At 40.6% G+C, this 26,511-nt stretch overlaps 1 protein-coding gene across 1 annotated transcript in view; it reads right to left on the bottom strand.

The window, feature by feature from the left end:
- Positions 1-599: 599 nt before the first annotated feature.
- The window catches only part of LOC123777277 (cytochrome P450 3A12), a 43,571-nt gene continuing 17,659 nt past the window's right edge, over positions 600-26,511 (bottom strand). The window contains exons 5-13 of the mRNA XM_045773818.2: positions 20,206-20,319; positions 19,867-19,955; positions 17,254-17,402; positions 11,455-11,582; positions 10,319-10,385; positions 6,350-6,510; positions 4,455-4,681; positions 1,999-2,161; positions 600-816 (exon numbers count right to left, since the gene is read on the bottom strand). Of these exons, the coding sequence (XP_045629774.2) occupies positions 721-816; positions 1,999-2,161; positions 4,455-4,681; positions 6,350-6,510; positions 10,319-10,385; positions 11,455-11,582; positions 17,254-17,402; positions 19,867-19,955; positions 20,206-20,319 (1,194 nt within the window). The 3' untranslated portion in view covers positions 600-720. The remainder of the gene's footprint in view (positions 817-1,998; positions 2,162-4,454; positions 4,682-6,349; positions 6,511-10,318; positions 10,386-11,454; positions 11,583-17,253; positions 17,403-19,866; positions 19,956-20,205; positions 20,320-26,511) is intronic.

The following is a 26,511-nucleotide window of genomic DNA, read 5'->3' as shown; positions in this document are numbered from 1 at the left end:
TGAAAACTAATCATATAATCCTAAGTGCCTCAATCGAGAGTTATAAAAAACACGTGCTCCAAAACCCGTAGAAGTAAACTATGAATATACTTTCTGAGCCACAGGCAAAGTCACAGTGGATTAACTCTCACCTATCTTGACATATCACACTGGAAATCTGAACAAGCTCCATCCACCCAGTGACTGTGATGGTCAAAACGTTCGGTCACCGGCTCTCATTCATCGTTCTACAGAATCCCCCTTAATGTGCACGAAACCATCAGTTAATACTTTTGCAAAGTGATGCTCATTGACTTGCTCAGTGGGATATTTAATGTAGAATATTCAAAATTAGACATATGATAGAAATGTTCCTGCCACAGTCACCACAGTAATTCTTGTCTCCATTAAAGTTTGCTGATAAAATTGTTGAGAAAGTTTTAGTCTTGATCAGTGCTCAGGGGAGTAGATGATACTAACTGGGGGTCTCCTGTGTGAACCAGACAGGCTGAGTCTACATCTCTGGCAATTATTATCACCTCCTTTACTCTCCACAATATCTAATGCTCCACACAGACACTGGAGAAAGTTAACGAACGTACAGAATCCCTACTCGTCCGTCACGGGCAGTACATGAAGCTCATCTTTATTTCTGGGTTTTACTCACAAAGGAAATTGAGGTCTCTGGTGATTTGGGATACAGCTTCTTGAAGAACAAAGGGGAAGTCCTTAGGGAAAGTCTCAGGCTCCACTCACACTCCCATCTCTTGGCTCAACCTTGAGAACAATGGGTTTTTCTGGTTGAATTATCCCTTGAGTATATAATTTCAGGGGGATCTGCAACAGTTAAACAAGCACATGAGAACCAACAAATGAAACCCTTCCAACCACAGAAGCAAAGCAGGCAAGATACATGAAGGACAATAATCCATTACAAACATATAAATACTGTTTTTAGAATCATCTATCTCTGATTCTTTAAAATTACTCTGTAAACTGTCAAGACTGGAGCATGAAGCATTCATCCATCACTCTTTCAACAGATTATCCATTGAGTACTTACTCTGTACCAGGCTGGAGACACACTCATGTTGGCTGGTGTTCTTTTTTGATTTTAATTTTAAGGGAAAAGGATGAGCATTTAAAATTTAAAACAGGTTCCTAGCCATTATGGCAAAGAATTTTGAGAAGTGCCAGACTGAGTTTTCTATACATTGAATCCTGAGCATTTATTACACATTTTATCGTATGGACATCCACCCTGCCAAACATCCTGTCACCTCTGCCGTGGAAATATCCATTCATGATGACAGATTGGGATGGAAGGGAGCGTAGCCGGACTGGAGTCAGGCTTGCAGAAGGTGGGGCCAAGCAGCCAGGATGGCCTGGACCCTGGGCGTCCTTCACATCAGGCAGACATGCTTCACACCACTGATGCTCAACCTTGCTGGCCCTTCAGAATCATGGGGGCACTTTCAAAGCCACGCTCTGGGAGAATCATGTTACAATGTCTAAGATGACCTGGTCATCAGGATTTTTAACAAACACAGTGTTCCCATGTACAATGAGGGTTTAAGAACCCTGGTCACCAGAGTGTCTGTAAGTTGTGGTGGAGAAGAGCATCGTTCAAAAGTCACATCATGGTTTTCACTGCACGACGTGACTGTGCACAACGTGTTCCCTTCTTTTCAGCAGACTTGAAAGAAATCTAAAACACGGCCCAAGGTCATAGGTCTGTGAATAATGATGTCACGTGAACTGTATTGACTACATGACCCTTATGGTTGGGTGGTCATAAACCACAGACATGGCACTCAAGAGCTGAAGGACCCTTCAAGGTCACAGATGGCTCCAAATAGATTCTCTGGCTGACAGAACAAATTACTAAGCATAAATGAGTACATTCACACACACACACACACACACACACACACACACACACACACACACATCTATTCCATATCTCTTAGTTTAAAAAAACAATGAAACATTCCTTTTGCAGAAAGTTCTCTCTCTGACCTGTGTTTCTTTACAAGGTTTGAAGGAGAAGTTCTGCAGGACTCTGACAAGGGCGAGTTTCATGTTCATGATCGCAAACCTCATCCCAAGGCAGTTTCGCGGTCCAGTTCCAAAAGGCAGGTATATATAAGGATTTATGCTGTCCTTGTTCTTCTTACTGAACCTGGTTCCACCATACATGTTGGAAACAAGTTAGGAAAACATAAAAACCACAAGAGCTACATATTCGGGGTTCTCAACCAGGGCTACATGGGAAACTTTGATGGGCCGGTTACTGAAATCCTGCTACGCTTACTCTGCTGTGACAATTATAAGCTACATTGGATACCCCTTCCCCTATGGGAGCATTCAGTGTTGTTGAAGAGATGAGGTGAATGGTTTTGCAAGGATTTATCTTCAACACTAGAATTATATTCATGGTGGTGAGATGTTCACACTCTGAAAGGCAAGGAAGAAACAAGCCTGACTGAAGGAAAGGTAGGATCCTGCCTCCACCGAATGATGTTTGTCATATATCCACGGACAAAGGAAGCAGGAGAAATGCCTCCCATGATTTACATTATTATTTTTTTCCCCTTTACTTCCCTACCCTCCCTGCTAGGACCACCCCAACCACTTACACAGAACAGATTTTCAGATGATTTACATAGGCACGTGGTGCTACTCCACTATAATCATACTCACAGATATGAACAATCACTATAATTACTGAGTTTTTGTCTATCTGTTCCCCAACGCTCTAAATTCCTTGAAGGTTTGACGTATACTTTATTCAAAATTAATTCCTCCATATTTATATCAAGGAAACGTGGATTTGGGGAAAGTGATAATGGCATTGTGGTGAGGTATTATTTAAAACTCATTATATTATGGAGAAGATGGTGGAATGTTTACAGATGATATGCTTTAAAGTAAAATGGAAAACAGATATGGAATTATAACAGTGTGCGGATGGGGCAGCTGATACAGGTTAGTGGTTGTTGGGCAGGTGATGGGCACACAGAGATTCAATGAAAGTATTTCATAGACTTGTGTCTATAGAATATGCTTGTGCATATGTCAAAAATTCTCCACAATAGGGGCACCTGGGTGGCTCAGTTGGTTAAGTGTCTGTGTTCAGCTCAGGTCATGATCCCAGGGTCCTGGGATCAAGCCCCACATTGAGCTCCCTGCTCAGCAAGGAGTCTGCTTCTCCCTCTCCCTCTGCCCCTCCACCCACTCGTGCTCTTTCTCCACCCTTGTCTCCCTGTCTCTCTCTCTGTCTCTCTCTCTCAAATAAATAAAAGTTTTAATAAAATTATCCATAATAGGCATGTTCAATACATGGATTCCACACTGCCTGGCACAGTCCTTGACACACACAGGTAAGCACTTCCTCTCATGACTGAATGAATCACAGACAAGTACCAGGAGTGCTCTCTGGTTTCCATTTGAGAAGCGACAGGAGAGGCAAATGCTGAGCTTGTGGGAACCATCAGGTCTCCTGGTCCAGAAAACAGATGCCTTGGTCATTTTTGAGTTCTTTCAGCAAGTACTATGTGTAGGTGCATTGCTAGCACTAGGGACACCACGCAACAGGATGAGGGCTCTGCCATCAGGGAGCTTAGAAGCAGGGGCTAAACGTCTAGATCCCTAAAAAGTTCATCCGAATTTTGCTCACCAGTACAATAAACAGGAAAGCATGGACTTAGCAGAATTCAAGCTGCACCCAAAGCCAGACTGTGCTCTGAATGATCAGAAGCTAGATAGCTCTCACATAGCTAGAGAGCAGAAGAGCTTGCTTTGGATGAACCCCAGGTACTGAGAGGGGTGGGAGCTGGCACAGGTCTGCAGCCACAGACAGCACAGGACCTGTGCACACCTCCATCCTCAGGAGGCCGCTCCTCCTGCCAGGGATGTGAACTCAGCTCCACAGCCTCTGCTGTCACACTACAGCTAGCAGAAACGGTGGCCCAGGGTTACAAAGATGGAATGTGAGAATGGGAGGAGTAAATTCAGAGCGCTAGAGAGGGCAAAAAACTTAATGAGAAAAAAGTCCCGTTTTCCTAAATAAGATAATGGTTAAGTATATCTTGGTATATGCATATAATCACAAACGCAAATACGGTATGTTGTTTACAGCTTACTGTTACATTAAGTAAGTAGTTCAAAAAAGATACAATAACATCCTAACTTACAGTAATCTATATATGCATAGAAAAATATCCACAAGGACGTACATCACATGATTAATAATGATGTATGTGACTGGTGATGACATTAACTTTCTTTTTTCTCAACTACAGTTTGTAAAAGTTTGACAACAATGATCATTTTGTAATAAGAAAAATACTTCTAAAAATAAAAAGATGTACAAATAAATAATTATACAACCACATGCTTGTCATCTATACTAAGGAAATATCAGAATATCCTCCAATATGAGGGTGGGTTCCCCTTTCCAGGGTTCTCTATACCTTTCAGGACGGAACTCCTCAGGCTCTGGCCAGAGATCCTGGTCTCGGTGAAGAGTAAAGACTGGCACCATCACCACTGTCCCTTTGGGAATGAACACACCACTGATTTCCACATCTTTCTTACACACCCTCTCAAGTCTACCACCGATTGGGTATAATCTGAGAGTTTCATTCAACACCATGTCCAGATATTCCATCTGTGCAAGGGCATCGTAAGTGGGCAGTGCCTGGAAGGAAAGAAACAGATTTTGATACATTGAGATTTGGGATCAACATCCGACTCACTCTATACACTACTACTGAAGTCTTAGGAACACCTAAGAATCATGTATTTTGTTAAAGGGCATTATGAACATTTTAATGTCTACCATGTCCTTTGACCTGCTCGACGGCCCACTGACATGTGTGTACTAGTAATGACAAGGGGAAACTGCTGGGACAATCCCCTAAACAGGGCCTGAAATCCTTCCCAGGTAGTGCTTTTTCTTCCTCCTGTGAACAAAAGTGACTAAGACTGTGACCCTTAATCTTTTTTTTTTTTTAATTCAATTTAGTTAACATATAGTATATTATGGGTTTCAGGGGTAGAATTTAATGATTCATTAGTAGCATATAACACCCAGTGCTCATTACATCAGGTCTCCTCCTTAATGACTATCACCCAATTAACCCCATCCCCCAACCCCTCCCCTCCAGCAACCCTCAGTTTGTTTCCTATACTTGAGAGTCTCTTATGGTTTGCCTCCCTCTCTGTTTTTATCTTATTTTATATTTCCTTCCCTATGACCCTTAGTCTTAAGTAAAATATGTTGAAATCACCATTTCCTTTCAAAACAGAAGTCACACATCCGCACCATGGAAGAACATACAACAAGAAATATCCCCTCTGCCTCACAATCTCTTCTAGTTGAAATATCCTGCTTCCTAGCTTTTCAATTATATTCACCGTATTTAGAGAGAAACACTATACTGTATAAAAACCATAAATAATTGGGGGAGACACCAGTTCCTCTCAACACAAATAGGGCAAGAGAAGGGTAGGATTGGAGGCTACCAAATGTGGACACACAATTTCAGTTCTATGGAACGTTCAATAGGGGATCAGAACCCTATACTCAGCCCCACCCTCTGTTGCTGGAAAGGTCTCCTCATTGTTGGTCTGGGGTTTCACTGTTTGCCCAATAGGCCACTCCAGCCCCAGAGGCCAGGTCGCTTCACAAGTAGGGAACTCCAGGTTGGGCAGGGATCTCTAAACAGTGTGGGCAATATGTGCCTATCACTGGGTGTTATATTTAAGAGACAACATTGTACAGGTTAAGAGTTCAGTAAGGATCCTGGAACCCGGGCTCCTTGCTTGGCTTCTTCACCACTAGTTATGTACGAGTCTAAGGTCATTATGTTGTCTCTCTGTAGCTCAGTTTCCTGACTTGTTACATGGAGATAATTAGAATTGACACACATAGGGTGTGTGGCAGAGACACTCTCTGCTCACCCAATGTCCATGAATGGCATCTATGAACCCCATAGATCCCAGCCCATGTGAACTTAGGGGAAACTACTTTGCAAATGGGCTGTGAATTGATGGGATGTGTGTCAGTTCAGGGCCATTTGAAAAGCAAGTGAGCAATGCTCTAATTCCTTGTTCCCCAGCCAACAATTAGTCCCCAAGTTCCAGATAATGCAGGTACAAGAAAGTGGAGCCTCTTTCCCCAGTATCACCAAATGACTATATGAAGCAGAGACTCACCCCCATTCTCCACTATGCCCACGGTGGACATGCAAATGCGAATTAGAAGTAAACCTTTTTATGAAAACCCACTCAGTTTGAGGGCTAATCTGTTACTGAGACATAACCGAGCTTATTCTGACTCCCTCCTCAGGTATGAACCACTCACCTTATTGGGGAAAGTGGCATCAATCTCCTCCTGCAGTTTCTGCTGGACATCAGGGTGAGTGGCCAATTCATACACAAGGAAGGAAAGAGAAGTGCTAGTGGTCTCATAGCCAGCAAAAATAAAGATAATAGATTGGGCCACGAGCTCCAGATCAGAGAGAGCTAAAAGGAGAGGAATGACATTTTAGCTAGAGCAGGGGAATACAAAACATCACAGTTTAGGTGATAGAAATCTATTTGAAACTCCCAATTCCCTTGCAGGGAATATGTAAAAGCAATTCAGAATCAAATTCACAGTGGTTTGCACTCTGATGTCTATCTTACAGACCCAGAAAAGCCAGAAGTTGTCTTGATCTGGTTATTCCCATGGTCTAAACTATTCTTGGCCATCTGCTCCTGCTCATGCCATGCTCCCCACCAACACACATAGGTAATTTCAGGAGATGGCATTTCTGTCTAAAGTACACAGAGTTATTAGTACGTCCTTCGGAGAATCCTAAAAGGACTTCAGTCCTAAGTCACATGGGATAGCTTTCTCCCCCAGGAAAGTTTAAATCCTTCCAGCTAAAATGGAACTTAAATTTCTTCAGAGAGTTTGCAATGCTAAGGCTTGATGGCCAGGAAACATGAATGATCGTTCATCTAAACATAGTTGCGGGAACTTAAGAGAACACCATTGGGCTACAGATAAACTCTTGCTGCTCAAAGTGCGGGATCGGCAGCACATGGAAGCTCATTAGAAATGAAGAATCTCAAACTTCACCCTAGAACTATCAGATCAAAATCTGACCTTCCATGAGATGTGGTGATTTGTGTGCACAACCTAGCTTGAGAAGCACAGATTATACCTTTCCAAGGTCTCAGCTAATAGAAGACCTGGCCCACAACTTCTCAAGTGGATGACCTCTGATATGTACAGAAACTACGACACAGACAAAGTGAGAAGAGTGGTGATTGAACCAGGATAATTCATGCCATTAAAGGAGCAGAAGAAGGAATGTGTCAATAGCAGGGTACTGGCCAGCAAGAAATAGAGACAAACTGAATCCAGTGAATGGAATTAGCAATGCCTATTCAATCATGGCCTCAAAGTCACCTTCCTTAGTGAACGGCCCCACTCTGAATATAAGTTGTTCTCTCCTTTGATTTTCTCCTGGCAGAAACTCTGTATGGTCATGCTCTAATCTCTTTCATCCGAACTGTATCAGGACATTTAAATACTTAAGCACTGAAATGAACACGGCGCCTGACACAAACATGTAATTCACAACTTAAAACAATAAAAAAGTGAAAAAAAAGGTCTATAGAGCTCTGATTTCCCAGTCATACTTTCTGTGATGCTGCTGTGGATAAATTTAACTATCGAATTCTTGCCCTTGATTACTGTGAACCCCATGATAATCAAAGTTTAGACCTGTGCTGTCCAATAAAGTAGCTACTTGCCAGATGCGGCTATTTATACTTAAGTTGTACTTAGTTATACTAAATTCAATATGGTTCCGATTTTCAGTGACACTGGCCACATGTCAAGTGCTCAATAACCACATGTGTGTAGTGAATCTGTACAGAACCAAGCATACATAGAATATTTCCTTCATCATAGAAAGTAGTAGAATGAGAGAGAGAGAAAGAGAGAGAAAGAGAGAGAAAAAAAGAAAGAAAGAAGAAAGAAAGAAAGAAAGAAAGAAAGAAAGAAAGAAAGAAAGAAGAAAGAAAGAAAGAAAGAAAGAAAGAAAGAAAGAAAGAAAGAAAGAAAGAAAGAAAGAAAGAAAGAAAGAATAGAAGGATACAGGGGCACCTGGGTGGCTCAGTCTGCCTCTGGCTCATATCATGATCCCAGGGCCCTGGGATCGAGCCCCACATTGAGCTCCTTGCTCAGCGGGGAGCCTGCTTCTCCCTCTCCCGCTCCCCCTGCTTGTGTTCCCTCTCTCACTGTCTCTCTCTCTCTCTCTGTGTCAAATAAATGAATAAAATCTTTTAAAAAATTTTTTTAAAGAATAGAAAGAGACATAGTACTAGATACAGATATATAGATATTAGTGGTGTAGTACAGTAAGCCCATCATTTGTCTCTAGAATAAACTGTTATATATTCAAGAATTTTGTGAGATGGTTGTCAAACCATACATAGCTTGAAATTAACCACAATGGGAATATTTTTGTCATAGAAACAACTATAAATCAAGCCTCTTTTTTCTTTCAGATGCAGAGACCATAATTAAATCACTGGTTATGGATATAAAAATATTTATGTTGATTACTCCTGCGTAAATATAGTTGATATTCTTGGCTTGACCCACTGAGAGGAAACAGAAGCAAAGAAACCCTCATAGCAACAAGCACTCCTAGGTCCCAGATTTTGGTTTTTAAATACGATTTTCACTAAAAAGAAACAGCTTCTTGGAGAAAATGGCTGATTTCAGGGCTCATCAAGGGAAACAGAAGAGAAACTGGACTGTCTTACACCAGAATATAAGGAAATGCTCAGAAAATAAAATGGAAAAAGGATACAGAATACTCTATGTGTTATAATGGTAGATATACATCACTATACATATGTCTAAACCCAGAGCATATACAACACCAAGGGTGAACTGTCAGGTAAACTATGGATTTTGGGTGGTGATAATGTGTCATTGTAGGGACATTGATTATAACAAAATTACCACATCGTGGGGAATTTTGATAGTGGGAGATGCTGTATGTAAGAGGGTCAGGAGGAATATGGGATAAATCACTGTGTCTTTCACTCAATTTTGCAGTGAACCTTAAACTGCTATAAAAAATAATGTCTATTGAGATGCCTGCTTGGCTCAGTTAATTGTCAGCCTTCGGCTCAGGTTATGATCCCAGGGTCCTGGGATCAAGTCCTGTATCCATCTCCTTGCTCAGCGGGGAGCCTGCTTCTCTCTCTGCCTGCCACTCCCTCATGTGTGTTCTCTCTCACTCTCTCTGACAAATATATAAATAAATCTTTTAAAATAAATAAAGTCTATTGAAAACATAAAAAAAGAAAAAGAAAGAAAGAAGAAAAAAAAAAGGACACAGGAACCCAATTGAAAGGGCTTCCAAAGGACATATCTGAGAAAATTAACAACCTAAATAAAAAATGACATAATAGACTAAGTTAGTAATATATGAGATCATACTGAAATATATAAATACACATATACACAATACTGGGTGTTACATGCAACTAATGAATCGTTGAACACTGCATCAAAAACTAATGATGTACTATATGCTGGCTAACTGGACATAGTAAAAAATAAAATAAAATAAAATAAAATAAAATAAAATAAAATAAAATAAAATAAAATAAATAAGCAAATTCAATAATGATGATTAATGGAAAGCTCACCCTAACAATGGACTATCACTCCAAATGTAGAAGGAATGGTGGAAGTAGAAAGTCATCATTTTGCAACCATCATACTGATAATGGTTTTATCCAAATACCATCCATGGATGATTAAAGTAGTAGGTGACAGGTTAAAGAGAAATGTCATATGTATACAGTCCCAAAGGCATCCAGCACCAGTTACTTCTTAATTATAAAAGGAAAAACACCTTGCAGTAGATTAAGCCAGTGAACACAAGTTTAACCAAGTGTTCCAAGTGAAAGTCGCCTACACTGGGGCCTGGGGCCTTCTGATGTGATGAAGCTTTGATGTGAATTTCCAGACTGAGGTTCTGATTCAGTGGGTCTGGATTAGGATGGAGAATTGACATTGCAAACAAGCTCCCATATGGCAGACCACTGACTGCTTTGTCTATCATTGCCCTTTAAGCTTTGAACAAACTGTGGCTTTGTTCTTCTGGAAAATGCTTTGGCTACCATTTGTATCTGAACGTGTATCTTTCTTCGATTTTCTGATATTCCATCTGCTAAAAATCTCCCTCCATATCTCAGAACCACCCCCTATCTCTGAGCCACCCCATTAAGGCCATCTGAAGCTCTCCTTGCTTACCTTTATGGGTGTCCATTTCTTTGGAATTCTGGGAGTTAATCATCAGCTGGAGAAAATCCACTCGGTGCTGGAAACAGAAAGAGACATTTCAATGACAAAAGTCACCTGTGAAGTCAGAAGTAAATCAGGGGTGCAGCATCTAACTTCTCTCGAGAGAATGGCCCCTTCACATCCAGAAGTTTAACTAGTGTTGCCAGAGGCAAAAGTGAACAAAAATGTCCAGCTACAAATCTTGAAGAGCACGATATTTCTCATGCAGGAATCCAGCCATTACGTCCCACTGCTTTTTGGTTCTTGCTCTCTCTGATCCTCAGCTTCTCTGGTCTTTGAACACAACTTCCTGGCCCAAGAGGTGCCTGGTCCCTCTCCTGTCATACCTACTGCTCAGGAGAAAGTCCCTGACTTCAGTCCTTTTGTTTTTCCAGCCTTAATTCTTAATGAATGGCCACATAGACCAATCTCCTGACCTCTGCACAGTCCACGGGCAGCTTCTGTGTCAGCATCTTCGAATGCCCCACCCTCCCAGAACTCTGCACAATCTTCAGAGACATCCTGGGCTACCCAGCCCTGTCTCCCTGTCCTACACACATCCTAGTGCTGCCCACCAGGCCTCAGGAAGGCAAAGCCTGCTCAGCCAGCTTGCAGCCTCAGTACCCAAAGAAGACACCTGCACACTCTAGACTATGACAGGCTCAAATTTAACATGACCAGGTGCCTGAGGGGAAATTCCACGAGCGAATGTATAAGAAAAGAGGCTTAGAATTGAAGGGATCCTTTGCCAGTGTAATATCTGCCAAAATCATACTACCAGGAAAATGATTTTACACAGTAATTTTTATGTTTTGACAACTTAGTGAAGGGAAGTCGCAGTTTTTCTCTCACCAAAGTTTATGCACTGACATACTCATTGGCATGCTTATCCTTAAATTTTAAACATTGTCTCTCTGACTCATCTTCTTATCTCCTTCCCTGACCTCCACCTTCTTCATTCTCTCTGAAATGTTAGAAATCTCCTGTTCTAAACCCTAGAGTTCCCTACCTGCCATTAAATCATACTTAGAAGTGTGCACGTCAAATGTATCCAGCTCAGTGAAAGATCAGAAGGGAACGTGCACATGTAACCACCACAGATTTACCTTTTGTTTATCTTTGAGGCGACTTTCCTTCATCCTTTTTACAGATTTTGTGAAAAAATCAGTAACTTTTTTTGGAAATAGCCAGATATTTAATATTTCAAAAACTGGAGTAAGGAATGGAAACAGTACTGCAAGGAAAAAAAAAAAAACAATGGAAATAACAGTGAAGTGCAAAATTTTCTGGGAGCAATTACAATTTGGTCTACCAACCTGAGGACTAAAAGACACCAGGATTCATTCATATCAGGAGTTATTCCCTCTATGACCTTTACTCGAACTTGCAAGCCAATGGCTGAGCCAGAGCAAGTCACACATACGGGCCACCACTAGAGCAGTCAGATCAGTGTCCCTGGCACATCTTTGAAGTGACCAAAGGAACAGGATTACATTCCTGGATCTCTTAGCCTTTGATTTTTGGACCAGAGTTTCTTTGGAAACACCAGACCATAATATGCTACTTTAATTAATCATGCTGTTTAAGAAATTGTGTCAGGATGGAAATAATACGTAGTATGCCTTCAATTACAATGGAATAAAATTAGAAAACAAGAACACAAACAACATGGAAAACCCACAAATCTGTGGAAATTACACAATACGTTCCTATACAGCCAGTCGGCAGGAAAGAAATCAAAAGGGCACTTCAGAGTTACTTGGAGAATACAAAAATGAAGAAACCGCACACCAACACTCCTGGGATGTAGCAACAGCAATGACCAGAAAGAAGTTTTTCATTATATATGCCTACCTTTAAAAAGAGCCAAGATTTCAAATCAATGACCCAGTTTTCTGTCAAAAAGATGCCAAAAATACAAGGGCACACCAAACCAAAAGCAAGCAGAAGGAAGCACATAATACAGACAACAGCAGAAATTTAGGAAATAAGAGAATAAAAAACAGGAGAAACTTCAAAAAAGCAAAGCTGATTCTTTCAAAAGACATTTGGCTAGACTGACCAAGCAAAAAGAAGAGATTCCAATTACTATGATCAGAAGTGAAGGAGGAGATTACTGTGGACATTACGAAAATAAAAAGGACTATGGGGAATACTACGAACAACTGAATGCCAATAAGTTAGATGAAGTGGAAAAATTCCTAGAAAAAGATAAACTAGAAAGTGACATTAAAAAAAAAAGCAATCTGAAAGACAAATAAAAAGACTGAGTTATTAGTGAAGAAACGACAAAAAGAAGCTTGGCTCCAGATGCTTTCTCAGGTGAGTTCTAGCAAATATTTAAAGTGCAATCATGTATTGCATGGTGCACTGGGTGTTACACGCAACTAATGAATCATGGAACTTTACATCAAAAACCAGGGATGTACTGTATGGTGACTATCATAATATAATAAAAAATATTTTTATAAAAATAAATAAATAAAGTGCAATCAACATCAATTTTGCACAAATGCTTCCAAAAAATAGAAGAAGTAGGAACACTTCCAAACTCATTCTACCTGGCCAGTATTACCCTGATACTAAAACCAGATAATGATAACACAGAACAAGAAAACTACACGCCAACGTATCTTATGACACGGATGCACAAATCCTCAACAGAATACAAGCAAACTGAACCCAGCAAGGTATCAAAAGAAGGATAGACCATAACCAAGAGGGCTTTATCCCAGCAATTCCACGTAATATAATACTATATAACAACAAAATTTTTAAAAAACCACATGGTCATCTCAATACAGGCAGAAAAGGTATTTGACAAAAGTCCAACACCATTTAGCATAAAAACACTCAACAAACTAGGAGCAGAAAGGAATATCCTCAACCTGATAAAGGCCACCTACGAAAAACTCATAACTAATACACACAATGGATATAAACTGGACACTTTCCCTGAAGATTAAACAAAACAAGGATGTCTCTATCACCACTCCTATTCAATATTGTACTAGAAATTTTAGCCAGCAAATGTAGAGAAAGAAAAGACAAGACAAGACAAGAAAAGAAAGAAGTTATTTGTAGAGGAAATAAAGAAGTAAAAGCATCTTTATTATAAGACAACATAATGTTGTACATAGAAAATCTGAAGGAATGCAGTAAAAGTCTATTGTAACTAATAAACCAGTTTAGCTGGGTGTCAGGATACAAGATCAACATAAAAACCAATTCTATTTCATACACTGCAATAAAAAATCGAAAAGTGAAATTAGGAATATAACTCTTTTACAATAACATCAAGAAGAACAGAATACTTAGGAATAGATTTAATAAAAGAAGTGCTTATACTCTGAAAACCACAAATATTGTTGAAATAAATTAAAGATGATCTATGTAAATGGAAAAACATCCAATGATCATGGGTTAGAACTTAATATTGTCATGATGGCCATACTCCTCAAACTGATTTACAGGTTAATGTATTCCCTATAAGAATCCTAGATGACTTCTTCGTAGAAATTGACATACTCAAATAAAAATTCATATGGAATGTAAGGAACCCAGAATGGCCAAAACAATATTGAAAAAAAAAAGGAATAAAATTGTAGAACTCCAACTTCCAGTTTCAAAACTTACCACGCAGCTATAATGATCAAGACAGTGTGGTCCGGGCATAAGGAGATCAATGGAATCGAATTTGGAGTCCAAAATCATACCCATGTGTTTATGTTCCACTGAATTTTGAGAAGGTTTCCAATACCATTCAATGGAATAAATAATCTTCAATAAATGGTACTGGGGCAGGTCACACGACCTCAGATTTTACAATAAATTCTTAAATACAACACTAAAATCACAGACGATAAAAGGAAAAATACACAAATTGTACAACATAACAATTAAAAATTTTGTACTACAAAGAACACTATGAAGCAAGTGAAAAGACACCTACAGAATGGGAGAAAAAATTTGCAAATCACTTATCTGATAAGGGTCTTTTATCTAGAAGATACAGACAACTCTTACAACTCAAAAACAAACAGACACAACTGAACTATAAATGGGCAAGAATTTGAATACACGTTTATCTAAAGAAGATATTTGCAAATGACATTACAGATAAAGGGCTGGTATCCAAGATCTGTAAAGAACTTCTCAAACTAGGGCACCTTGGCGGCTCAGTCAGTTAAGCCTCTGCCTTCGGCTCAGTTCATGATCCCAGCATCCTGGGATCGAGCCTCGCATTGGGCTCGCTCCCTGCTCACTGGGAAGCCTGCTTCTCCCTCTCCCACTCCCCCTGCTTGTAAGATCTCTCTCTCGCTCTCTCTCTCTCTCTCTCTCTCACAAATAAAGAAAATCTTAAAAAAAAAAAAAAAACTTCTCAAATTCAACACTGAAAAAACAAATAGCCCAGTCAAAACATGGGCAGAAGACATGGACAGATACTTCTCCAAAGAAGACATACAAATGGCTAACAGACACATGAAAAAATGTTCAATATCACCAGCCATCAGGGAAATACAACTCAAAACCACAATGAGATACCACTTTACACCAGTCAGAGCGGCAAAAATTAACAAGACAGGAAAGAATAAATGTTGGCAAGGATGTGGAGGAGAAAGGGGAACCCTCTCAACTGTTGGTGGGAATGCAAGCTGGTATAGCCACTCTGGAAAACAGTATGGAGATTCCTCAAAATGTTAAAAATAGAGCTACCCTATGACCCAGCAATTACACTACTAGGTATTTACCCCAAAGATACAGATATAGTGAAAAGAAGGGGCACACACACCCCAATGTCCATAGCAGCAAAGTCCACAATAGCCAAGCCGTGGAAGGAGATGAGATGTCCATTAACAGATGAATGGATAATGAAGATGTGGTTCATATATACAACGGAATATATTACTCAGCCATCAGAAAGGATTAATACCCACCATTTACATCAACATGGATGGAACTAGAGGGGATTATGCTGAGTGAAGTCAGTCAATCAGAGAAAGGCAATTATCATATGGTTTCACTTATATCTGGAACATAAGGAATAGCATAGAGGACCACAGGGGAAGGGAGGGAAAACTGAATCGGAAGAAATCAGAGAGGGAGAAAAACCATGAGACACTCTGGACTCCAGGAAACAAACTAAGGGTTACAAAAGGGAGGGCGGTAGGGAATGGGGTAACCGGGTGATGGGTATTATTAAAGAGGGCATGTGATGAGCACTGGGTGTTAGACGCAACTAATGAATCATTGAACACGACACCAAAGTACTATATGTTGGCTAATTGAACATAATAAAAAATAAAGTAAAAAAAAAGAAGTTATGAAACAGGCAACAGGTATATAAAAGTTGCTGAACCTCACTAGTCATTGGAAATGCAAAACAAAACCACAATGGAATACCCTTCACACTCATTAAGGTGGCCATCATCAAAAAGATAGACAAGTGTAGACCAAATGTTGGCAAGGATGGGCAGAAACCGGAACCTTCACATTTTACTGGTGGGAATGTAAAATGGTGTCATTACTGTGGAAAACAGTTTGGTAGTTATTAAAGTAAACACACTAGACCTTAGCAACACAGCAAGTTACAATGCAAAGCATTGTATGAACATGACAAAGTTACTTTCACTATTCCACCGCTGATTACACACCCAAAAGAATTGAAAACAGGTATTCAAGCAAAAACCTGTGCATGAATGTGGATAGCACCACTATTCACAATAGCCTGGATAGCACCACTATTCACAATAGTCAAGAGTTGGAAACAACCCAAATGTCCATCAAATGATAAAACGATAAACAAAATGCAATATGTCCATACAACGCAATATTGTTCTGCCATAAAAAGAAAGTTCTGATGCATGATGCAACATGGATGAACCTTGAAAAGATGATGGTAATGAAGGAAGGCAGCCGCAGAGATCACGTGTTATATGATTCTATCTGTATGAAGAATCGAGAAGAGGCAATTCTATCAAGATAGAAAATAGATTAGTGGTTCCTTAGGGCTAAGTAAAGTGGGTAGTGATCGTAAAAAAGTACAGGATTTCTGTGTTGATAACAATATTCCAACAATTGACTGCAGTAAAAATTGCACATATCCTTGAATGCACCAAGCAGAGTTTTCCGTTTCCTTGAGTTACAACAGACATACAGGACTGTATATGAGACGGTGTACTGCACATACTCGACATACATATATACAAAATGGTTACCACAATAAGACTAGTTAACATCCATCATCTCATACAGTTATAAAAACAAAGTTTTCTGCCATTATGATGAGAACTTCTACAATCTACTCGCTTGGCAATTTATAAACACATCATACAGCGGTGTTAACTATAGTCATCATGTTGTATTTACCAGTCCAGTACCCATCTATCTTGTAACTGAAAGTGTGTACCTTTGGTCACCTTCACTGAAGTACCACCCACAACAACTGCCTCTGATAACCACAAATCTGATCTCCTCTTTGTATGACTTTGTTTCTTATATTGTTTTTTTTATTCCACATGTAATTGAGCTCATACAGTATTTGTCTTTCTCTGACTCATTTCATTCATCGTAATGCCTTCAGGATCCATCCATGTTGTCCAAATACAGAATGTCCTTCCATTTTTATGATTGAATAAGATTCCGTGGTATATCCATTCCATATTTTCATTATCCATTCCTTGGACAATGAACACTCAAACCGTAAAAATTGAATTGTACATTTCAAAAGGGGGAAGGTTTGTTAAATGAAGTTATATCTCAATAAAACTGTTGTAGAAAGGTAGGAAGGGAAGAAATGAGGGAGGGAGGAAGGAAGAAAGGGAAGAAAGGGGGAAGGAAGGAAGGAAGGAAGGAAGGAAGGAAGGAAGGAAGGAAGGAAAAAAGAAAGCTAGTACTGTACATACATAATGAGAAGAAAAATGGATCAAGGAAATCAAATTTTAAGAGCTTCTTGGCATTTTCCACAAAGGGATCCTGTGGGTTGTTGAGGGAATCAATGTTCACTCCAAACGATGTGCTGGTAATCACATCCATGCTATAGGCCCCAAAGACACTGTGAGAGAAAGAAAGACATGGATAATTAAAATCACCACCTCTTTTTAAATTATTTTATTATGTTATGTTAGTCACCATACAGTACATCATTAGCTTCTGATGTAGTGTTTCATGATTCGTTGTTTGCATATAACACCCAGTGCTCCATGCAATATGTGCCCTCCTTAATACCCATCACCGGGCTAACCCATCCCCCATCATCCTCCCCTCTGAAACCTTCAGTTTGTTTCCCAGAGTCCACAGTCTCTCATAGTTCATCTCCCCTCTGATTCTCCTCCCCTTCATTTTTCCCTTCCTTCTCCTAATGTCCTCCATGTTATTCCTTATGTTCCACATATAAGTGAAACCATATGATAACTATCTTTCCCTACTTGACTTATTTCACTTAGCATAGTCCCCTTCAGTTCCATCCATGTCAATGCAAATGGTGGGTATTCAACCTTTCTGATGGCTGAGTAGTATTCCATTGCATATATGGACCACATCTTTTTTATCCATTCATCTGTTGAAGGGCATCATAGCTCCTTCCATAGTTTGGCTATTGTGGACATTGCTGCTATGAACATTGGGGTGTTTGTGCCCCTTCTTTTCACTACATCTGTATCTTTGAGGTAAATACCCAGTAGTGCAATTGCTGGGTCATAAAGAACTTACCAAACTCAACACCCAAAAAACAAATAATCAGGTGAAAAATGGGCAGAAGACATGAACAAACACTTCTCCAAAGAAGACATACGAATGACTAACAGACACATGAAAAAATGTTCAACATCACTAGCCATCAGGGAAATTCAAATCAAAACCAGATTGAGATACCACCTTACACAAGTTAGAATGGCAAAGATTGACAAGGCAGGAAACAACAAATGTTGGAGACGATATGGAGAAAGGGGAACCCTCTTACACTGTTGGTGGGAATGCAAGTTGGTATAGTCACAACATTTTTCCTATCCTTATCCAACATGGAGCAAAAAGTGCATGTAGATTCCAATGTCCAGACAAGACAAAAGCCACACATTCAGTATCAGCTCCTGGATCATCTGAAGAGTTTATATGCCATCACAGCCACTCATGTGGTGTTCATGTGATGCCATGATGCAACCGGCCTTGTGCTAGGGATCATGCGGACACTATGACAAGTTAAAACTACCTCTGAGCTCAAGGAGCTCAGTCATGGAGGGATAGAGACCCAAAGTTGGACAAATTACAGTAGTGTGTTGTGAGTATGGGCAGTAGAAGGTGGAGAAGCACTGTGTCTGAGCAGAACAGATGCTAGACTAATTAACCGTTCCTTAGGGAGTCAAGAAAGGTGAAATTGATCTGGTTCTTCTCTCACCACAGTATCTATGCTCAGAGCTGATTCCTCTTCAACACATGACAGAACACCAACACCCTGTTCTGTGCTGCCAGGAACACCATCCCTTCTCTACATCCCTGCTAAGTCTTCTGAAAGACCCACTCTATCTCATCTCCAGTGATCTGAGATTGCCCTGAGGACTCACTCATTTCTGGAAAATGTAAGAACTAAGAATGTTCCTAGTTTAGGGGTGCCTGGGTGGCACAGCGGTTAAGCGTCTGCCTTCGGCTCAGGGCGTGATCCCGGTGTTATGGGATCGAGCCCCACATCAGGCTCCTCTGCTATGAGCCTGCTTCTTCCTCTCCCACTCCCCCTGCTTGTGTTCCCTCTCTCGCTGGCTGTCTCTATCTCTGTCAAATAAATAAATAAAATCTTTAAAAAAAAAAAAAGAATGTTCCTAGTTTAAAATATATATATATAATCACACCAAAATTAATTTAGGGGATGCCATAGCTAAGTGATTATATGCCAGTAGTTTTCCTAGGACAGTCCCTGATGTACATCTGTTCATCTAGTATAATTAAAATATATCCCAAGTTAGGCAAGAAAAAAAAATAGAGAGAGAGAGTGAGAGAGAGTCACCCTGCCATCCCATGAGCAGGGCCTTCTCTTTTTTGATTTTGAAAGGAGGGCAAGTACAGTCAAAGTTAATATTTAGTATTTTTCTAATATTCTCAACAAAATCAGGAAGGGACTTAAGTTGTTCCAAGTTCCACAAGTTAGTGTTTCTGCCCCACCCAGTGCCCAGCGATATGTACCAAGTGCCTTCCCGTCCCATCATTCCATACCCTCAGAACTCAAAGATTTGGTGCAATCGTGTTTCTTTTTTTCAAGCATGTATTTTTGTCTTCCAGAATATCTAAGGTGACAATTAAGCAGATAAAGTAATCCTGCCTCATGTACACAAACAACACCCTTTCTCTCCTGACCGCCCTGCCTTATTAGGCGAGCTACCTCGTCTTGGCTGGCCCACTGGAGTTGTAACACCACATGCGTACTTCAGCTGCTTCGCTGGAGAAACTCAACAGTGGGAATTTGGCTCTGTGGCAGCAGCTGGAAAGTGTTGTGACAGAGAAGGAATCCCAGCAGCCCCGCTCCTGCTTACTCTTTCAACATGACGTGGTTGCCTTTCTCTGCCTCCTTCCTCAGGTTCCTCACCAACACATCTCCATACTGGCCAATGATGGGGAACATCTACACACAAAATACAACACCACCTGAAGTTAAATCTGAGAATCAAGTCCTAGAATGATGTGGCTTTCACAAGCATGGAACAATGATTTGTAATAACAAATCTTATCGTATCTCTTGTAGGACATGAAAAGACCATTTTTAGGAAGCCCGAATTCAGCAGACTACCCCTTAGAGATGGACTATGATCTTATTTCCTACCAGCCCCCAGATGTATTCCTTAACTTTCTAATTGAACCTCTTCTTTTCTTACCTCCTTGAGCTTTCCGCTAGTGAAGGTTGGAGATAGCAATGTTCGTATTCTCTTCCATTCTTCATCCTCAGACAAAGAGATTGCACTTTTCATATATCCCATTGGACCAATAAACTAGAATCAAAGAAAAACACAATTTGCCCTATGTAAGTTTTGGAGGTCTCAAAGATTGTGGAAAATTTGTTAAACAGGCAGAAATTATTCAACAAATATTTAGTAATTATCAACTAAGTAGTAGGCCCTATGGTAGGTGATCAACAGATACTTATACCAAATGCCTAGCTTCCTACAAAGCTCAGGACACATCCAGACACCTGATGTGCTTTCCAGCCTTTATATTCCAGCTCCTTTTCAATGTAAATGTAGTGTGGGAAAATTTGGCAGGGAAACTACTCCTCCCGAGGAATACACAGGATTAACACTTAGTACATTCTCCTCAGCTGTGCAGAGTAGAATTGGACTGATGGAAGGCAGCCAGATAGCCTGGCAAACTGTATGATGCCTCACACCAGTTCTGCCTGTACATATATCCATAGCATGAGAAACTCAAAAGTGGATGTCATGATATGGTGATTTTTTAAAAAAATTGTAGTTAACACTAAAAAGATTAGGAATCTATTTGCTCTTCTGAAGAAATGGTGCAATAACATGGAAATCTCTTCCCCCTGTATGTTCCCCAAAGGAATTAAGGAAAAAGAGAGAAATAATTCTATTTCTCATCTTGGGACTGGCCTAGCAAGCCAACCAATTTGAATATTTCTTCCATTTTCCAAAACTGTATTTTGTTTTATTTTTTTTAATGTTCTTTTATTATATTATGTTAGTCACCATACAGTACATCCCCGGTTTCCGATGTAAAGTTCGATGATTCATTAGTTATATTTTGTTTTAAAATGGATATCTGGGGGCTTGAGTTAAGATGGCGGAGGAGTAGGGGACCCCTTTTTCAGCTGGTCCCCTGAGTCGAGCTGGATAGGTACCAGACCAGCCTAAACAACCACGGAATCAGCCTGAGACACAGGAAGATACATCTGGATCTCTACAAATGAACATCTCCAGAGCTGAGTATTGAGGTACGAAGTGGGGAGCCTTGAAACCGAGCACAGATATCGGAAGATAAACGGAAGGGGGAGGGAGCCGCCGCGTTCAGGCGCCGGGAAGCGGCAGCCACCTGCACGGGGGAGCGGGCGGACTCACGGACCGCACCCGCATGAGCCAGGAGCACGCGCCACCAGGCTTCTCACGGAACTCCGGAATCCTGGTGTGCTCACCGGGCATAGACTGAGACCCGAAGATCCAGGAGCGCGCGGGGGCAGCTGGCGGCTGGCGGCCTTAGAAACACAAAGGACAGAGACGCGCTGGCCCTGGAAGTGAGGGCAGGGACACCGGGTGTGGGGCGCACATCCCGGGACGCTGCAGGGTTGAGCAGCACCAACAGTAACGGAGTTAAAGTGGCCAGAACATCAGTGGAGAACGGGCCACAATCCCTCTGTTCTGTGACAATTCAGCCTCTGCTGCTCTGACTCTCAGAAGAGGCATAGCAGACCACCAGGGAAAGCCGCCAGAGAACAAAAGCCTGGAAATACCGGCTCACAGCGTGCCCATCCACATCCCCCCTCGCAGGGGACACGGAGACTCTACCCAAACAGGGTTGCCTGAGTATCGGCGCGGCAGGCCCCTCCCCCAGAAGGCAGGCTGAAAAATCAAGAAGTCCACAACCCGGGCGCCTGGGTGGCGCAGTCATTGAGCACCTGTCTCCGGCTTAGGGCGTGATCCCGGTGTTCCGGAAAGGAGTCCCTCATCGGGCTCCTCCGCTGGGAGCCTGCTTCTTCCTCTCCCACTCCCCTGCTTCTGTTCCCGTTCTTGCTGACTGTCTGTCTCTCTCTCTCAGATAAATAAATAAATAAAATCTTTAAAGAAGAAGCCCACATCCCTAAGATCCCTATAAAACAAGGGGCACGGCCTGGGACCCAGTCAATAATTTGGGCTCTGGACAACCCCACAACCTCTCCTCATCAGAATGACGAGAAGGAGAAGCCCCCCCCCAGCAAAGAAAAGACAGTGAGTCTGTGGCCTCTGCCACAGAAATAATGGATATGGATGTAACCAAATTATCAGAAATGGAATTCAGAGTAACAATGGTCAAAACGATGAGTAGAATTGAAAAAAGTATTAACGAAAAGGTTACTGAGAATATAGAATCCCTAAGGACAGAAATGAGAGCGAATCTGACAGAAATTAAAAATTCTATGAGCCAAATGCAGGCAAAACTAGAGGCTCTGATGGCCAGGGTCACCGAAGCAGAGGATCAAGTTAGTGAATTGGAGGATGGGTTAATAGAGGAAAAAACGAAAATAGAAGCTGGTCTTAAAAAAATCCACGCCCACGAATGTAGGTTACGGGAGATTACTGACTCAATGAAACGATCCAATGTTAGAATCATCGGCATCCCCGAGGGGGTGGAGAAAAACAGAGGTCTAGAAGAGATATTTGAACAAATTGTAGCTGAAAACTTCCCTAATCTAGCGAGGGAAACATTCGTGTCCAAGAGGCAGAGAGGACCCCTCCCAAGCTCAACCATGACAAACCTACGCCACGTCACGTCATAGTGCAATTCGCATATATTAGATGCAAGGATACAGTATTGAAAGCGGCCAGGGCAAGGAAATTTCTCACGTACCAAGGCAAAGGTATCAGAATTATGTCAGACCTGTCTACACAGACCTGGAATGAGAGAAAGGGTTGGAGAAGCATTTTTAAAGCTCTTTCAGAGAAAAACATGCAGCCAAGGATCCTTTATCCAGCAAGGCTGTCATTCAGAATTGATGGAGAAATAAAGACATTTCAGAATCACCAGTCATTAACCAATTTCGTAACCACGAAACCAGCCCTACAGGAGATATTAAGAGGGGTTCTATAAAGGTAAAAAGGCCCCAAGAGTGATACAGAACAGAAAGTCACAACCAATACAAACAAACACTTTACTGGCAACATAGCATCATTAAAATCATCTCTCTCAGTTCTTAGTGCCAATGTGAATGGTTTGAACACTCCCATAAAACGCCACAGGGTTGCAGATTGGATAAAAAGAAATGACCCATCCATTTGCTGTCTACAAGAGACTCATTTCGAACCCAAAGATGCATTCAGACTGAGAGTAAGGGGATGGAGTACCATCTTTCACGCAAATGGACCTCAAAAGAAAGCTGGGGTAGCAATTCTCATATCAGATAGATTGGATTTTAAACTAGAGACTATAGTTGGAGACGCAGAAGGGCACTATATTATTCTTAAAGGAAGTATTCAACAAGTGGATATGACAATTATAAATATATATGCCCCCAACAGGGGAGCAGCAAGATACACAAGCCAACTCTTAACCAGAATAAAGAGATATATAGATAAAAATACATTAATAGTAGGGGACCTCAACACTCCACTATCAGAAATAGACAGAACACCCTAGCAAAAACTAAGCAAAGAATCAAAGGCTTTGAATGCCATACTTGACGAGTTGGACTTCATAGATATATATAGAACACTACACCCCAGAATCAAAGAATACTCATTCTATTCTAATGCCCATGGAACATTCTCAAGAATAGACCATGTTCTGGGACACAAAACAGGTCTCAATCGATACCAAAAGATTGAAATTATCCCCTGCATATTCTCAGACCACAACGCTCTGAAATTGGAACTCAACCACAAGGAAAAATTTGGAAGAAACTCAAACACTTGGAGACTAAGAACCATCCTGCTCAGGAATGACTCAATAAACCAGGAAATCAAAAATCAAATTAAACAATTTATGGAGACCAATGAAATGAAAATACAACAGTCCAAAACCTATGGGATACTGCAAAGGCAGTCCTAAGGGGGAAACACATAGCCATCCAAGCCTCACTCAAAAGAATAGAAAAATCTAAAATGCAGTTTTTATATTCTCACCTCAAGAAGCTGGAACAGCAACAGAGGGACAGGCCTAATCCACGCACGAGGAAGCAGTTGACCAAAATTAGAGCAGAAATCAACCAATCAGAAACCAGAAGTACAGTAGAGCAGATCAACAGGACTAGAAGCTGGTTCTTTGAGAGAATCAATAAAATTGACAGACCACTGGCAAGACTTATCCAAAAGAAAAGAGAAAAGACCCAGATTATTAAAATTATGAATGAAAAAGGAGAGGTCACGACGAACACCATTGAAATTGGAAGGATTATTAGAAATTTTTATCAACAGCTATATGCCAATAAACTAATCAATCTGGAAGAGATGGAATCCTTCCTGGAAACCTATAAACTACCAAGATTGAAACCGGAAGAAATTTATTTCTTAAACAGGCCAATTAATTATGAAGAAATTGAGTCAGTGATAAACAACCTTCCAAATAACAAAACTCCAGGCCCGGATGGTTTTCCTGGGGAATTCTACCAATCATTCAAAGAAGAAATAATAGCTATTCTCCTAAAACTATTTCAAAAAATAGAAACAGAAGGAAAGCTACCAAACTCATTCTATGAGGCCAATATTACCTTGATCCCCAAACCAGGCAAAGACCCCATCAAAAAGGAGAATTACAGACCGATTTCCCTAATGAATATGGACGCCAAAATCCTCAACAAGATACTTGCTAATAGAATCCAACAGTACATTAAAAGGATTATCCATCACGATCAAGTGGGATTCATACCTGGGATGCAAGCGTGGTTCAATATTCGCAAATCAATCAGCGTGATACATCATATCAACAAGAAAAGACTCAGGAACCATATGATCCTCTCAATTGATGCCGAAAAAGCATTTGACAAAATACAGCATCCTTTCCTGATTAAAACCCTTCAGAGTGTAGGAAGAGAGGGTACATTTCTCAATCTCATAAAAGCCATCTATGAAAAGCTTACTGCAAATATTATTCTCAATGGGGAAAAGCTGGAAGCCTTTCCCTTAAGATCAGGAACTCCACAAGGATGCCCACTCTCGCCACTATTACTTAACATAGTACTAGAAGTCCTTGCAACAGCAATCAGATGACAAAAAGGGATCAAATGTATTCAAATCGGCAAAGAAGAAGACAAAATGTCTCTCTTCACAGATGACATAATACTCTATATGGAAAACCCAAAAGAAGCCACTCCCAAACTATTAGAAGTTATAGAGCAATTCAGTAACGTGGCGGGATACAAAATCAATGCTCAGAAATCACTTGCATTTCTATACACGGATAATGAGACCGAAGAAAGAGAAATTAGGGAATCCATCCCATTTACAAGAGCACCAAAAACCATACGTTACCTTGGAATTAACTTAACCAGAGACGTAAAGGACCTATATTCTAGAAACTATAAATCACTCTTGAAAGACATTGAGGAAGACATAAAACGATGAAAAGATATTCCATGCTCATGGATCGGAAGAATTAACATAGTTAAAATGTCCATGCTACCCAGAGCAATCTACACTTTCAATGCTATCCCGATCAAAATACCGAGGACATTTTTCAAAGAAATGGAACAAATAGTCCTTACATTTGTATGGAAACAGAAAAGGCCCTGAATCTCCAAGGAACTGTTGAAAAGGAAAAACAAAGCTGGGGGCATCACAATGCCGGATTTCGAGCTATACTACAAAGCTGTGATCACAAAGACAGCATGGTACTGGCACAAAAACAGACACATAGACCAATGGAACAGAATAGAGAACCCAGAAATGGACCCTCGGCTCTTTGGGCAACTAATATTTGATAAAGCAGAAAAAAACATCCAGTGGGAAAAAGACAGTCTCTTCAGTAAATGGTGCTGGGAAAATTGGACAGCTACGTGCAAAAGAATGAAACTTGACCACTCTCTCACACCATACACAAAGATAAACTCCAAATGGATGAAAGACCTCAATGTGAGACAGGAATCCATCAAAATTCTAGAGGAGAACATAGGCAGCAACCTCTACGACATTGGCCAAAGCAACCTTTTTCATAACACATCCCCAAAGGCAAGAGAAACAAAAGATAAAATGAATTTATGGGACTTCATCAAGATTAAAAGTTTCTGCACAGCCAAGGAAACAGTCAGAAAAACTAAGAGGCAGCCCATGGAATGGGAGAATATATTTGCAAATGACACTACAGATAAAGGACTGGTATCCAAGATCTACAAAGAACATCTCAAACTCAATACACGAGAAACAAATAAACAAATCATAAAATGGGCAGAATATATGAACAGACACTTTTCCAATGAAGACATACAAATGGCTAACGGACACATGAAAAAATGTTCAAAATCATTAGCCATCAAGGAAATTCAA

The sequence above is a fragment of the Ursus americanus genome, chromosome 2, assembly GCF_024610735.1.
Source record: "Ursus americanus isolate L20-20 chromosome 2, mUrsAme1.1.p, whole genome shotgun sequence".
Taxonomy (NCBI): Eukaryota; Metazoa; Chordata; class Mammalia; order Carnivora; family Ursidae; genus Ursus; species Ursus americanus.
The sequence above is the reverse complement of the archived record's forward strand: the minus strand, read 5'-3'. Positions and strand labels throughout refer to the sequence as shown.